Raw genomic sequence first — 17,172 nt, 5'->3', positions numbered from 1 at the left:
AATCAATGGTATTTCAGATTTGCCTTACACAATAACAACAGCATTTTTCCATCCTCTGATTGGTTGAACAGAGCAAATGATCAGCATCTCTGGTGAGTATGATGGATTTTATAGATTTTTTTTTCGCTAAATATTGATTCTGAACTGAATACACCCCACCGTAAACCCGCCCTCCATTGTAATTAAATTTTGAAAGGATACACATAATAATAATAATAGACATACGTGCAAATATTGAAATGATGACACCAAACATGATGGAAAAAAACCCATCTACAATTATTTTATTGTCAAACTAAAACGGTCCGTGCTATTTACACTTTACAATCTACTGTGAATACGCCTCACAAATATAAAACGTTTACATTTATATACATCATCTATATAAAGCCACGTCTTACTCACCAAAAAAGCCATTGATGAACTTACTGACAAACCTCTGAATGTGTCATTTCCGCAGACGAGTGTTTTGTAGCATGATCGGGCACAATAGACAGCATCAGGTCCAGGAAATGCACGTTGGACATACCGTGTTGCAATTCCTCATGCTTGCATGTTCTGTTTGTGTTTAAAAGGCCTTTTTAAAACCAGTAGGTAGTTTGTTGTCATTTTGGCATGATCCCTTCAAAGAAACACAAAATAATTGAAAAGAAAAACACTGCAAATACATTGGAAGGGACGGACAATGATCTCCTTGAGGTCTTCATCATAATTTATCAGTGAAAATATCTCATAAAGCATCAATCCAGCCTGCTAAAACTACATATAATAGACTTGTGCATAAATAAAATGTGACATCTGTTGATGTCATATAAAAGCCTCTTTAGGTCCGAGCAGCAGTGGAAAATATCTCTTTGGAAATATTTTCTCCTTTGAAACAGGAAACTATATTGTGTATATTTTCTATTTAAGGATGGCATGTTGTAAGTGCTCTGTGTGTGTTTACAAATCACCACCATCATGACAGGACTCACCACCCAAAAATATAAAAGACATTAAATGGTGCTCATCAGGTCACATACTGACAATAATGACACAAAAGTACTAATCAGAACACAGAATGTCAACAACCAGAAGAGACATTTGCCTCATAAGAGATTTTTTTTTTAAATTATTCCAAAAACCCACCAGTGGGTTCATCTTCACATTGCTTTACGAGAGTTTTGTAAAGTAGTTTCCTCTGGTCTTTAAAAAATCCACACCCACTACAGCAATCCCTCACTATATCGTGGTTTTTCAAATAATAATTGGTTAAAAATGATCGTGGTTGACCATTGTCTATTATTAGTCCAAAAATATTGAAAGACAAGTTATGTGTAGTATTGTGGTCACTAGGCATCAGTAATGTATGAGACGTGACGTTAGATGACATTACCTTTCACACTGCATGGAGACTGGATGCTGAGCTAGCAGAGCCCAAGCCACATGCCATGGCTGAGACGGACATGCAATGGCTGAGACTACGTAGGAAAAAAAAGGTTCTCCTCTCGTTCCGTGTGGAAGTGGTAGGTTTTTGTCTCCTTTGTCGTCCTTCCCCACTCCACTTTAAGTTTAGAATAAGTAAATTGGAGGGGTTAACTAGTTAGCTTGCTCTGCTAGCACCAGGCTGTCTGTTATGTCCCTGCAGTGTTCCCGTAGCCTGACCAATTTGATGTAAAGTAAGGATAATATGAGTGTAAAAGTGACCAAAGGGGTGTTATTTCATGTCTAGACGGCTCTAATAATGTTGAAACCCGTATTAAGAAAGTCATAAACAGGTTTTCTACGCTCTAACTATGAAAATATGCCGTTTATTAACATTGACTCATGTATCGCATTAGGCGAACCAATTAACCGCGATAAACGAGGGATTACCATACAACCATTTAATGGCTGCTTTTTGTATTATCTCTTAAAAATGTTCAGAATTATTAAAAAATTCCTTACAAAGCTAAATGACGTCACTTTCTTGTGTCATTTCCAGAAGATTTAACTAATAAAAATGTACACTGAAGTTAGAATTTGAATACATTTGGGCTTAACTGCATATTTAAACTGGCAGTCGTCCAAAGAGAGGTTTGCCGTGATTAATGATTTCAAAATATTATCAGTTCATAACTGTCATCAATGATTTAAAAACCAAATCGTATTTAACACTGAGCCTCAAACTGTGGGCTGAGGTGGGCTCATCTGGTGGTACAACGGAGATTTAAAAAAAATATAAAATAAAATGACATTGGCAATATGTACATGAAATAATCGTACAAATACAAATGTAATTAAGAAATATGATTTCAAATTAAAATGTCCTTTGCTGAAATAATGTTAAATATTGTTCATGATTTTATTGTTTATGAATATTTCCTGTATACGCCACAAGCTAATTAGCTGGGAGTATAAGCAGGATATTCAAACCCAAGCGGTGATGGCGAGCGGAGGTAATAAAAACGGTGGTACTTGCACCAAACTGAGATGACACTTGGTGTCAAAAGTTTGACAACCACTGATACACACTCCTGATCAAAATGTTAAGACCAGTTGAAAAACATCAAGAATGGACATTTTGCACTGTTGGATCTTAAGGAGGTTCTAAGTAGAGCTTCAAAATGCAAAAAGAAGAAATGGGAGTGAGTGAGTAAGCAATTTATTGCAAAGAAGCACTAAAGTGAAATAGGCTTAAACTAAAGTTTAAGACCATAACTAAAAAAAAAAAGAAACCCCCCTAAAATAGAAATAAAATGTATAAAAAAGGAGTAATGAGAAAGTAATGAGTAGCTATGCCATTCTTGTTAATGAGGTGAAAAATGGGTTTGTGCATGCTTGATGCCAGTGTCTTCAGTAGGCTAGTGGGAATGTTGCTCCAGGTGGTGAAGATGGCTTCACGGAGGGCATCCACTGTCTGGAACTGATGTCCACACACAGGATGGTCCAAAAGAGTGAGCTTATTCCTCTGGAAGAAGTCCTTTGTGAAGTGCAGCGTTGTCCTGTTGAAAAAGCCAATCATTACCACACAGACAAGGGCCTTCAGTCATGAGGGATGCCCCCTGTAACATCTCCACATAGCCATCTGCTGTTTGACGCCCCTGCACAATCTGAAGCTCCATTGTTCCACTGAAGGATCATGATGGCGCCCCCTCCACTGTGCCGTGTGGAAAACATCTCAGGTGGGATCTCCTTGTCATGCCAGTAATGTTGGAAGCCATCAGGACCGTCAAGGGAGGATAAAACTTTCTTCCACCTTTCAATGTCCCATGTTTGCTCTTCGGCAAATCCCAAACAACAATTTTGTGGCGTTGAAGGAGACGAGGCCTTTGAAGAGCTTTTTTTCTTCTTAAAAGCCTTCTCTTGCAGATAGTGTCTGATGGTTATTGGACTGCACTCGGCACCAGTAACAACCTTCATTTGGGCCGAGGATGGTCCCGTGTCTTGACGGACCGCCAATGGGATCCTCCAGCTCATTGTTTTTGGGTCTACCACTTGACTTTTTTGTTCCATGAGCATCAGGATGTTTGAAGAAGTGTGAAATGACTGCCTTACTGCGTCCAACCCCAGCAGCAATGATGCGCTGCGAGAGGCCTTGCTTATGCAGCTCAACAATCCCACCGTGTTCAAAGAGAGAAAGCTTTTTTGCCTTTAACATCGAGAGATCATGACAGTGTGAATACCTGACACTAAATCACATTCAATCCACATTTTTGCCAACATTTTGCCTTTTAAAGGCTGTGCTCTTAAACTTTTGAACAGCCTGTTTCACTTTAACGCTCCTTTGCAATAAATTGCTTACTCACTCACTCCCATTTCTTCTTTTTGCATTTTGAAGCTCTACTTAGAACCTCCTTAAGATCCGACAGTGCAAAATGTACATTCTTGGCATTTTTCCAACTGCTCTGAACATTTTGATCAGGAGTGTGTATAATGAATTTGGACCATTACCGCCAATGCGCTGTAGTTAAATATAGTCCTTTTGAAATGAAAAAACATAAATACACACTCCTGTTCCACGCCTGTCCTCTACTTGTTTGTTTTAGACATTTTAGACACGCACAAAGTACCGCATGTGATTGAAGGTTTTTGAGTGGCCAATGAGTGTACGTGTGTCAACTTGCAGTCAAATGTTATTTCTTTATCGATACAAATGTACTATTTGTTTGATATATTTCATAGCAAATCCCAGGCTTTATGCTGGCTGGGACGGCTTGTGTGGTTTCTTTCAGTGAGTTGACTCTCTCCACTGCCTGGCTCTTCCTTCTCGTCTTTCCACACTCACGAGGGTTCTAGTGGCCGCCGCCGGCATTGCTGCTCCCCGTCGTCCAGTCGATGATGATGAAGCTCAGGCTCATTATCATGAAGGAGACGCCCAATGCGGCAAAGCAGGCAGCCTGAGACGAAGAAGCAGCGAGTTGCACATAGCGTTAGCGCATCACAGAGTAGTGAGTCACCCGTCGCTACATCGCGGCTCGAGCATCGCGCAAATTGTACTTATTCTTTGCCCACGTGAAGCATTTTCAAGCATAAAAATATCTAAATGAACTAACTAAAAGAAGTAAAATACAAACACAAGGCAGAAGAAGCATTCTAATTGTGAATATACCATTCCACAGACGTCAATGTTCAGTGAGACAAGGACCAGACTATACACAACTGTCTGCCTGCCATTTGTTGCAACCTTACAAATGGTCTCACCAGGATTTTGGGCATAGAGTTCATGGGTTCCTTGTCTTTGGGAACAATGCGGATGTAGAAGACAGCAGGGAAGATGAAAATGAGGCAGGGCGCAGACGTGGCTCCTGTAACCATGAAGCACACTAGTTAGTGACAAAGCCTGTCATTAGTAGAAACGTTTTCTGCTTAATTACACTATTTTTTGCCTTCTTTTTCCATTTCTGTTTTTTTTTTGTTTTCCAAATATTTCAACATTTACATTTTATTTTTCTTGTAATGTTATGACTTTAATCCCATAATAGTTTGACTTTATTCTCGTAATATTCTAACTTCTTGCAACCTAATTTTCCATATCTCATAATATGACTTTAGAAAATATTGTCTTTTTTCTTTGATAGTTCAATTGTAATGTTAAACTTTAGTTTTTATTTATTTAGAATTATTTTTTTATATTAATAATTACATGTTTTTTTCTCATATTACAAATTCATTTTCATAAAACTACAACTTATTTTCTTGTAATATTATAACTTTATGCTCCTAATATTTCAAGATTATTATCCTAAAGATTACTGCTGTTTTTTACATTTTTGATGTCATCAAACAATTACAGTGCAGCCCAGCCTCTGACTGCACTGAAAACTGAAAGTTCTCTTCTGTTGTCAAAGTCTCCAGTTTAGAAACACTTGGCCTCCCCAGTGAAATACCATTATTTCCGGTGTATAAGTCGCTACTTTTTTTCTCACGCTTTGAATCCTGACGCTTGTACAGTGATGCGGCTAATTTACGGCTAAAAACTACACATCCCATGACGCTTAGAGTGCAGCTTCAGAAGTAGTGACGCGGGCAAGTGAAGTGGAACCTAATATCACATTTTGAAGTCTTATGCAGAGATCTCTGACATGTCTTAAGTAAGTTTGATCAAGTGTAGAATTCTAACAGCTTCTGTTTGGACTGCTCGGACCGCCAACCGTCCACTATCACCAACAGGTTTCGAAAGGCTGGACTAAATGAAGAGGATAGCTCAAGCTAAATGACTAATTTCCCTGTGAAAAGCGACAACAAAAGAGATGGAGAGAGAGGCTGTTCAATTGTGATGTTTAAAAAAGAAGACTTGAGTGGTTTTAGTTCCCAGGAGGAAGAGGAGGACTTTTGAATGACTTTTCTGGTCGGCTACTGTTTAACTAGTCATCTTACACTCACTGTTCAGCACTGTTTAATTAGCCATATAACATGGACATGGACACCTGTGGCTTATAGACAGGTGCGGCCTATATATGTACAAATCTGTTTTCTCTCTTTAAATTTAGTGGGTGTGGCTTATATACAGGTGAATTCTATAGTTTAAATTAAGGTAATGATATTTTTAGAATGTGATGTGGGTCAGTAGGAAAACAGACGCGGGCCACACTTTGGACACCGCTGGTTTAGGCTTTACTGCCAGTTGAGGTGTCGACAGTGGGGATGATGATAAATAAAACATGGTGCAATGGAGACGGACGAACCCATCCGGTGCACAATTTAGAAAAAAAGAGGAGGAGGAAAAAGTGCAGTTTTCCTTTAAAACTTTATTCACAATTCACACGACTCCATTTACGTTCGACCGGTCATCGTTTCAACAACCGTTTCGGACAAACATTACATCAAATGACTGAAGTATCGATATTTTGATTTGAGAATCGATTTTAAAGGATGATGAGCTGGTATCGGAAGCATCGATCCGCACATCACTGGTTACTGGTGTGTGCATGATGTAAAAACACACAGGGCGGCATTGACGAAGGCGTGCCATTGACTGTGTGTGCCAGCACCCTCCACTCATGACCAGTTGTTGACATGAAGGAAAAGTAAACGTACAGAGAAAATGAACCTTGCTGCTAACCAGGCTAAACAAGGATGTCCAGCATGTTTACGTGCACTCTGTCTTTGTACGCAGCGCTTTGAAGTCGTCCTTGGCAGTGCGTCAACGGAAATGCTTTCAACTTTCACTTCTGACCTATGAAACATGGCCTCCAATCCGAGGAATGAGTGGGACAATAATATTGACGCAGGTCAAATGCTTTTTTTCCCGTCTTTCTATTCTGAGTCAACATGCAGCGGTCACGTTTTTGGACCGACACGCACGGGGAGCGGCATGTCAAACGCGATGAGCTCAGACTGTAAACAGAGACACAATAAGTAAGCCATGATGTTAAAATTACAGTATGCAACGTTAGGTAGGATTGTGCCTTAAAAAGACTAGAATGCTCCTTTTAAAAACATTTATGTGCACAATATGTTGACTTCACCCTTAAGAGATCACATTTTGTGACATTCAGTTTTTATTTTCAAAAACATCTTGGCTGTGTGAATAAAAACAGGTCACACATACCAGAGGATATTCATTTTTAAAAAACATTCTAGAATTGTCATTTCTTTTCTTAAATGAGCCTAAAATGGCAAAGCTACACAAAAACTCACATTTGTACCTAAATGTCATTTTGATCCCATATTTATCTGAATATAAACTAATGCAATCCTTTCTATTTGGACTAGTGCCTTTCAGTTTGCAATTTCTACATTTGCCCACCAGATGGTGCTACTTTTTCCCATTCAAAGCATGCAGCAAAATGTCACACCTTCCACTGCCAGGTTGCCTTCCTACCAACATGGTAAGTGTGTCACTATTGATGTTGGATAATATGGTGTATATGATTGAAAAGGTTTTTAAAAATAAGGATTTTTAATCAACTTTTGTTTATTATTATTTCAGCTTTGTTTTTTAGTTCTGTAAGCATACTGGCCTTTAGAAGGTTCAAATCCTGCCAAAATAATACATTTTATTCATTTATATTTCAGGCAGAATTTTTTTTTTTTGCAAAGACTGAGTCATTTAAAGTAGAAAAAAAAATAATTTAGAATGTTTTCTATAGCAGTTTCGCGAAGCCGACATTTTTCATGACCTTGAATGTGAGTTTTTGATTGAAATCTGATGCTGTCAAAAAATACTGCATGAAAATCCATGTTGCTGCAAATTATTGACCCATTTCAGAAACCAATAATAATCATAATAATACTGTAATAATAATAATAATAGACATAATAAAATACTATAACATTTTGTATTCAGGAAAATATTTGTATTTTTTCAGTTAAAATAATAGATTTGAAATACTTTTCAAGAAGTATTAAAGGTTTAAAAAATATTTTAAAAATAAAAAAATACATACCTAAATAAATAAATATATATTCTGTGTATATATTTGTGTGTATATTTAATGGCAATATTTTTACATATTTTTCTAACAAAACAACCCCAAATATAATATATACTTATATATTAATTATACTTATATATAATAAAATACTTTTAAAAATGTAATTTTCAGTTAAAAATGATACATTTGAAATATATTTCAAGAAGTATTAAGAGTTTAAAAAATATTTCAAAAATATACTACTACTTTTAATGGCAGTATGTTTACTTTTTTTTTTTTTAAACAACTTGACATATAATATATCATATTATATAATAATATAATACACATATATACAATAATAGAATTCAATATATACTTATATACTTACTTTTAATACTTTCAAAATGTATTTTATGGAACACATTTGTATTTTTTCTTTTAAAAATAATATATTTGAAATACATTTCAAGAAGTATTAATGGTTTTAAAAATATTTTTTAAATACACATTTTTAATGGCAATATGTTGACATATTTTTTTCACAAAAACAACCACACATATATGTGTATTATTTCAGGCTGAAGTAGTTACAAAAAAAAATCATAATATAAATGGTTTTGTAGAGCAATTGTTGGGAAGCTGACATTTTTTGTCATTCGTGGCAAGTGAGTGCGTGCGTGTGTATTTACACTCACCGATGATTCCAAAGATGCCCAGAATGTTGGGAGCAAAAATGACCAGCATGTTGATGAAAGTGAGCAGCACCAGAGCGATGGCAATGTGACGCAGCCAGCTGAAAGACTTGGTGGGAAACAACATCTGCTGGATGGCTCGACGCACCTGTGCACAGCACACGCAAACACAGACCAAATCTAAATCGCTCCATGTGGCATTGTAGTATCTGAAAGTAAGAAGGCATGGACTTACAGGGAAGAGCACAATGGGGACGGTGAGCGTGACGGCGGTGAGGACGGCCACTCGCACGCACAGGATCAGAGTGTCGTAAGGATCGATACGGCTGTAAGTGTGCAGCAACTCTGGCTCAACGTTGCCTGCAGGAATGCAAAAGTAATCCCCAATTTTAAAAATTCATTACAAAAGCAAATCAAGTCATCCCTCATTTATCGCTATACCTTATAGTCACCGTTACACTCAATTCAATGGCTTTATTAACAAGCAGAGAATACATGCAGTCAGCATTCACACAGGAGCTGCTGTCGGCCACTCTCAACACTGCTAACCTGCTTCTAGCACTCAGCTAACAGTCAACTCTCGCCAGCTGACGTCACACACGTCACTTCCCAGGCTCTGCCTCTTAAAGGCGCACACAACAAGTCACAGATACTGCATTACACTTCATATCACGTCTTTTGAATGCCTTATATTTCTATTTTCCTTCATTTAGCCATTTTTATGCTTGGAAATGCTTCATTTAGGCCATGAATACGTACTATTTGCTTAACTCATTCAATATCAAAGACGTTTTATAATCCCGAACGCCTGATCCGACGTGTTTATAGCGAGGTGATGACACAACTCTCCACTAATGCATTTAACTTCAGAGCACTTTTAAGCCGTAAAAACGGCCACAAGGTGGCAGATGTGCATTTGATAAGATCATTTCAATGGGAGAATCACACATGACAGGAAGGAGGAATTGAGAGAGTGTGGAGGAGTGTAGCGTGCAGAAGTTTACACATCACACATACACACATAGTTCAGTTCCAAATGTGAAAAGTGTAAATAGTGTTATATTGTTATATTTATATGTTATGTTATATTTGTAAATAAATTGTTAATTTGATTTAAAACAACTCCTATTTTGTGTTGTTTATTTATGTTGGTATAGTTGTTGAGATTTTGAGCTGTCACAAAAGCAAAAAATATTTGTGTCGACGTAAAACTGATGCTTGAAATGTATCTTTTCACAAAAAGCTGGTTTTCTCCCTTTTCTAGTCGGGAACTGATATTTTCCTGAAATTGACCTACGTTCTTCTGCTGATTACTAAAGAATGGAAAAAGGTAGAAACAAACGGGAGTCTAATCTTTCTTTTGTAGGTTCCATGTTTATACAGCCATAGAACACAATATTCTGTATGCCTTGAAAAATCTGTCAAAATCGTCTAAAATGGCCAATACTGAAGAGGTTGTCTTTTGAAAAACGGCTTGGATTGAATGCATTTGTTTTTACTACTAATTAAAGCATATTCCACCACGAAACAGCAATCATCCATCCATCCATCCATTTTCTATACCGCTTCATCCTCATTAGGGTCGCGGGGGCATGCTGGAGCCTATCCCAGCTGACTTCGGGCGACAGGCGGGGTACACCCTGGACTGGTCGCCAGCCAATCGCAGGGCACATATAGACAAACAACCATTCACACTCACATTCATACCTATGGACAATTTAGAGTCGCCAATTAACCTCACCTGCATGTTTTTGGGAATGTGGGAGGAAGCCGGAGTGCCCGGAGAAAACCCACGCACACACGGGGAGAACATGCAAACTCCACACAGAAATGCCCAGGGGAGAATCGAACCCAGGTCTTCCCGATCTCCAGGCTGTTCCTGTATTGGCCAACGTGCTAACCACTAGACCACCGTGCGGCCCAAACAGCAATCATTTATTAATTAATACAACCGCGATGTAGCGAGGGACAACTGTAAATAGTCAAATCTGTGGAAATGATTACACAATGACGAGTAGCTGTTGAGGCTTTTTAAATACACCTCTTTTTTTATTGTAATGAGACTTTGTGGACATTGAACTGGTTTTAGCCTGTTTACAAATTGAGAAAAATGTCCCTGCATACTTTGATTTTTCAGTATGCTTGGTGAAAAAAGAACTACTAAGCCGTTCTACCAACTTGAAATGCTCACCGTAGAAGGTCAAGTAGCCAAAGAGAGCTGCCAGAAAGTACATCGTGTACATGACGAAGATGGAGATGTTGGACACCTTCTGCATCTTCTTCTTGGTTGGACTGGCGTTAAAGAAATAGATGATTTGCGTGTGATATTTTGGAGCTTAGCTTAGCTTCGTAGACAAGCGACTCACTCGCGGAGCTCAGTGTAGATGGGGAGGACCTCTGGGTGGCAAACGAAGGCAAAGGCCAGTATGGGGATGGTGTAGGCTGTCTGCGAAGAAGCAAAGGGACACATTTGCTGTGTTGTGTGCGGAAAACCAGCCTTCCACAAAGTTGGAAGCATAGACTGGTCTTGCAAAGATAAGTCCATGTAGTGTTGGCCTACCTGTGAGTTGATGGTGAACATGCGCGGGGTGCAATGGTCGTCGTCCTCTTGGTGAGCTAGACCGTAATCGCCACTGTGGCTTGACAAGTTCAGGCTCACCGTTTTGTTGATTGAGAACTCCTCAAAAGGGCAGGGAATCTGGAACTTCTTGTAGATGACCTGCACACAGTCACGATGACAAGATGTTAGTCCGAGAAGGATGTGGTTACTCGTGTGATGAGATCTCGTGAGATTAAAATGTGATGAGATTTGTGGTTTAGAGAAAAACTGTATGGTGACAACAGGGCAGATAGTGGCCGTCTTGAGTCCCTGCAGCCTAAGCATTGCAATGTGTTGTAAACAAAGAATAATAGGAGTGCAACATTGACTATAGGGGTGTTATTTCATGACTACAGGGCTCTAATAATGTTAAAAACCGTATTTAGAAAATTTGTCAGACGCTTGATGTAGACGTTTGTACCTTTTATTGCCACTTATGGTACACCATCATCTTTTCACTCAGGAATAATGTGTGTCATTTAGATCCTAACAGAAATCTTCGCCCTCCCAAGAATAAAAAATGACACAGTTCGTAGGTCTTACATCATCCTGCGTGAACCAGGAAGTGGCAAACGGGCAACAAACATTCTATGAACAATCCTAACCCTCTAACAACTGGAAAACCACAAACCAGCGTCATGGTCTCAAGCTGCATGAGTGCTGCCAGCGCTGGGGAGCTGCGGCTCATTGAAAGTAAATGTGGTCCATAGTATGTTGTTCTTGTTTTTTTTTCCAGGAGAAGAGTATCTTACACTTTTCCCTGGCCGAGAAAATCTGTTTAGCATGTAAGGGCATTTAGCTCAACAATACTATCTGCCCCAAAAAGGACAAAACCCCAGAAACAACAAACTGCGAACCACAACATTTTCTCTCAGCGAGCCGCAGCTCTCCAGCACCACCAGCACTCATGCAGCCTGAGACCATGACGCTGCCTCCACCATGCTTGACTGTAGGCAAGACACAATATCTTGTGTATTTGACTAATTTTCAGTGGGTACAACATCTACACTGATATACACGCTGTCCACTGACTACTCTAAAGTATATCTCCTTTCTAGCGTTTTGTACCTTGCCAAGATAAAGTGAAACTGTTTGCTGAAATCTGAGGCATGCTCCCACTTTAGTGGAACATTTGTGCTAGAAGCAAACGTACCGCAGTGAGGAAGAACACCATGCAGCTGAGAGAAAACCCGCTGGTGTAGCCCAGATAGCCTGAAAGAAGACAGAATTGAACAAACATTTAGGAGGAAACAGGGAAATATGAAGTGTCTTTTCGGAGCTGGTTCAGAGTAGGTTTTCAGAGCTTTTGTTTTCCGTGATCATGGTTCCACAGGGGTGCTGAACTGCAGCTGTATTTTCGGGTTCAACCCTGGCTCCAAAAGCTTACTGGGCTGAGCGCTGAACCGTTAAGGTGTTAAGTCAAGTAAATACTAGACCGTTACCTCCGTTTCAACTTCATTGACTCATTTTTTGTAAGCCAGAGAAGACTTTAATCTAGTCAGCAAATGTCTGAATATTGCCATCCTATGCCAGAATTTTACCATCCCGTCCGTCAAACAATGCAATGACTGATGTAGAGGATTATTAAAATTGAAATTGGTCCGCACATTTCTTAATGTTAAATCACTATTTGTTATGAAGGAGTGTGTTTTCACCGCATACAAACTATAAATATTAACATATGGGCGCCACACACGCGAGGTGACGTCGCCATAGACATAGATAGACGCCGCGTCGAGTGGGTTTGTCCACTGCAGCGATACGTCTACGTCGCCGCCATATTGGATGTGTCAGGGCGGCGCTGTAAATGAATAGAAAGATTTGAGAAGATCAAATCCATTGTTTTGGTGCCTAACTGATTCCCAAGTATATTAGTGCGTGTGCGGATGTATAAACGAGAGGAATTAACTTACATTTCTTTGTAGAAAGGCGATTTATGAAAGTAAGTACATTTACTTGTATTCATTTACAGCGCAGCCTTGACACATCCAATATGGCGGCAACTTTGACGTCTATGGACGTTGCCTCTCGTCCATTCATTTTCAATGGAACCTGCGCGACAGGGTGATTATCGCGAGTCACCGACATTCGTGCGTGTTGAATTTTGTGCTCGCGCACGTCATCGTGCACACGCTGGTTTGCAACGCGGTCCCAGAAAGTGGAAACATGTTCAACTCCTGTCCCCCAGAGGAGGACCAATCAGTGGGGGATTCATTGATCGACCAATGAGCGGACAGGATGCTAATCAGTACGCTCTTGCAGGTAAACAGGGAGGGAAAAAAATAACACTTGCCGTGTCAGATTTGCCGGAGCTATTTGACATTTCTAAAAAGAAAAAAAGACTATAGAGATGGCATGGGAACTTGTTGGCGCAGAGTAAACATATCGGGTAAGTTTACATTCATTTACACGGACATTTATGTACATTTATCTTCAATACTAGCAAGATCTGGTCGCTTTTCCTCCTCTGAACTACTTTGTTACCCCCAAATTCCCTCCACATCTGACAGCCAATCATAACCGTGGGAGACTCGTACAATTCGCTCTGCATATGAACACTATCTCACGGGTGTCGCTGGCCAGACGCTCGTCGCCGCCGGTCTGCGTGTTTTGCTGCGTGTTGGTGATGAGTTTCGCCAATCGCAGTCGTTTGTCGCCTGCCGTGTGTGGCGCCTATCAGTCACCATCTAGGTTTATTCCTTTAATCCACACTCATATGACATTTAGATTATGTTTTTTATGGTTATTTCTAACATACAATCACGTGTATTGTATTTTATTTTGGAGAGCCGGAAGTGTTTCATCTCTGTGATGTAGCTGTGTTTGGTCTCCACGCTCTCTCACTTCCTCCTTGGGATTTTTCCATTCACATGATCTCTGCCGAGCTCTTATCAAATGCACTTTTGCCACCTTGTGGATGTTTTTATGGCTTAAAATTGCTCTGAAGTGAAATCCGTTAGTGGAGAGGTGCGTCATCACCTCTTTTTGCCTCTAGTGCAAAAAAGCCCCGTAAAGGACGCATAAATACGTTGTTGGGATCTGGTTCGGGTTTAGAAAAACGTATAACTAAGTCTTTGGTATTGAATGAGTTAAACTAAAAAGCACAATACAGTCCAGCAGAGGCTTAGTACAGAAATTGTGAAATGTCGCTGAACTGTGAGAGAATGTTTAATAGTGTGTGCACTCACCCAGCTGCTTCATGAGGGCGAGGGGCAGGATGACGCTGGCAGACACCATGATGACCAGATAGTTGCCGTTCAAATACCACAGACTGTTCAAGGAGGAAAGCAAACATCATTGTGAACAAGTCAAGCATTTCATTTTCCTGCTAATGCTTACTTCGGCCTTGAGGTTGTGGAGAAACAAAAGTGTTTGCTTTTGTAGCCACACTGGAATCAAAGCTTACATAACTGATGATTTATGACTGCAAGCTGCACAGAAGGAACCCTAACACACGGAATATAGTGTCCGCTTGTCTCAGTCGCATATTTCTTTTACAAGGATGTAATGCCGGGGAAAAAACATTCCATATCCAATTCTGGCATTGCTCCTGTGCTGCTGGGTCATCATATGCTAAACGCAGACACCACATGATCCATTCATGCCGCTCAGAAAACTCATAAAACCCTACAGGACATATGCACGGCACATAGAGTGTACAGTCTACATACAGTATACTGTATATTGAAATGTACTGTCAAACACCTCCTTGTTTCAAAGCCAAAATAATGAATTCATCTGTTCTGTCGTCATTATAAAGATTTATTAACCGTAGGGAGATTGTTTTAAGTCATATTTAATTGGGGTGCATGATATGAGGGAATTATGGCATCATACTGATAAATCCAATAACATTAAAAATAGCTCTGATAACCGATAATTTTAAATTGAATTTTTTAATTTTTGCCGGAACCCATCGAGCACACAAAAAACCTTATCAGCTGCGGCGTTTGAAATGTGCGAAAGGTTTGCCACAGACCTCCGTGGCGTCACACCGGCTGCTGTAGGGTGTGCACGAATACAGTGCACCTTGCTGGTCTATCTGTACTCTGAATGGGCGGGGCATAAACCGGAACTGGAAATCGGTGGGGATTAAATCTGTAGATAATTTGAAACCTGAAATTGACATGGATTGATCAGAAATTGCTATATTTATTGTTTATTATTCAGCTATATGTGTACTGTGTATGTGTATAAGAGATCTGTAAGACTTTTTCATAGGGCTGTCAACATTTTTTTTTCTGCGTATTTAACGCGTATTTAGCGTCATGGCAAGCCACTGCTCTATGTTATGACGACAGACAGCAGCACAGCTCTCCACAGAGTCTGTCGCTCCTTTATAACTTTATTCTGACCTGACCACATCAACAGCAGTGCAATTCGAACACCATATATGTATTTCCAACTCTAAACAAACTAAATAAACGTCTCGAGTCTATTCGTCATTGCAGCGACACTTCCTCGTTGTCACGTGGCAGACCGCGAGATGCATTCACGGATATTCCGAACGTCATATTAACGTCTTTATTATGCGTGTATGTGTGGTCTAAATCGGGTCACCAACACGGTGCCAGCGGGTACCAGGTGCCCCTTAAGGACCAGATGAGTCGCTTGCCAGCCTGTTCTGAAGACAGATCAAATAGTACCACTTACCTGCGAGCTGCATCAGATTTTTTTGTTGTTGCTATTCTTGTTTAAATCACACTTACGTGTAAACTGGAAAGACAATATATTTACTAAACACTTTTAAAAATGTGTAAAGATTGTTTTAGTAGTGCCCATTCTCTCATGTTCCTTTAAATTAACATGTGATTAAACGTAACTCCCAATTACGACGCGAGATGGGTACTTGAATGCAACATGGCACCCGAGGAGCTTGAGAGTTGTTGTAACACGGACCTTGTTTTTGATGTTCAACTAACAGTGTGCGTCTATAAATGTGAGTAACCTGGTTATTTCTCATTCATTCAATGGTAGACGCTGTTTGCATCGTGACATTGTATGTGTTGTGTGCCTTAAGCATCCATCCGCCGAGCTGGTCACTGCTGGCAACTGCTGAGCTAAGTTAGCCTCGTCAGCATTGCCACCAACTTATGATATTGTTAGCAAGCTATTTCAATGTGTTTAGTGCACTGCAGATAGCTGAGATCTTATGTTGCTGTGCGTTTGTGGATATGTCAAGGGAGGGGCGGTCGCTGTGTGTGACTGGCCAATCACAGAGCATGAAGAGTGAATACATAATGAGGATTTTCCATCATCACAATTATGGATCCTGACGAGCTGTACTCGTTTCATGCTCGGATCCGGCAAAAATGCATTATTCAAATGCAAAATTCGAGTATCCGGCTCATCCCTACTTCTTACCTCCAGGGGTGCACAAACTACACTTAACTGTGAATTTTAAAAAACGTTTGATGAAAACTTTGATAAAGAAGGTGAGAATCACAATTTAATTTAATTTTCCAGGATGCAAGTATATATGTGCCCTGCGATTGGCTGGCGACCAGTCCAGGGTGTACCCCTCCTCTCGCCCAAAGTCAGCTGGGATAGGCTCCCTAATGAGGAGAAGCGGTATAGAAAATGGATGGATGGATGTACAGGAAGCCTGCAGCAACAATGACTTCCATCCATTCCTCTTATAAATATTTTACTTTGTTTTCTGCATGCAAAACTATAATTATTCTCTATAAAATGTATTTTTTGTTAATATTTTTGGGTGTCTGGAACAGATTAAATGGATTTATATTGTTTCCTACAGGAAAAATGGCCTTGTTTTTTTTACGTTTCGGTTTTTGTCTGACCTTTCGGAAATAATTAATAACGAAAACGGAGATAGCACTGTAAATGCCGAAAAATAGAACCTGCAAACTGAAATGGCCAACAACCTGTGCGCCTCGCAGCATAGATTCTTTGATGATTTTCACGCCTCCTACATACCAGACTTCCTACTGCTGAACCAGTCCCGCCCCTGGTACCCCTAAAATATGTAAATGTTTGTCAAAGTACACATTCTGGACACATTCTAAAATTGGTGAGTTTTTGAGTATGCTAAACCCCCTGA

The 17,172-nt window shown here is 39.8% G+C and overlaps 1 protein-coding gene across 3 annotated transcripts in view; it reads right to left on the bottom strand.

The window, feature by feature from the left end:
- Nucleotides 1-255: 255 nt before the first annotated feature.
- slc38a3b (solute carrier family 38 member 3b) overlaps nt 256-17,172 on the bottom strand; it is a 32,220-nt gene continuing 15,303 nt past the window's right edge. For 2 of the 3 annotated variants that reach the window (XM_054784133.1, XM_054784132.1), the window contains 9 exons: nt 14,300-14,382; nt 12,265-12,323; nt 11,073-11,231; nt 10,879-10,958; nt 10,704-10,804; nt 8,748-8,872; nt 8,516-8,660; nt 4,663-4,766; nt 256-4,358 (listed from right to left, as the gene is read on the bottom strand). In XM_054784133.1, coding sequence (XP_054640108.1) covers nt 4,254-4,358; nt 4,663-4,766; nt 8,516-8,660; nt 8,748-8,872; nt 10,704-10,804; nt 10,879-10,958; nt 11,073-11,231; nt 12,265-12,323; nt 14,300-14,382 — 961 coding nt within the window. In that variant the 3' untranslated portion in view covers nt 256-4,253. The remainder of the gene's footprint in view (nt 4,359-4,662; nt 4,767-8,515; nt 8,661-8,747; nt 8,873-10,703; nt 10,805-10,878; nt 10,959-11,072; nt 11,232-12,264; nt 12,324-14,299; nt 14,383-17,172) is intronic. The other variant, XM_054784134.1, reaches the window with a different exon arrangement.

The sequence above is a fragment of the Dunckerocampus dactyliophorus genome, chromosome 8 (genome assembly GCF_027744805.1).
Source record: "Dunckerocampus dactyliophorus isolate RoL2022-P2 chromosome 8, RoL_Ddac_1.1, whole genome shotgun sequence".
Taxonomy (NCBI): domain Eukaryota; kingdom Metazoa; phylum Chordata; class Actinopteri; order Syngnathiformes; family Syngnathidae; genus Dunckerocampus; species Dunckerocampus dactyliophorus.
Note: the sequence above shows the minus strand (reverse complement) of the source record. Positions and strands in the feature narration are given on the sequence as shown.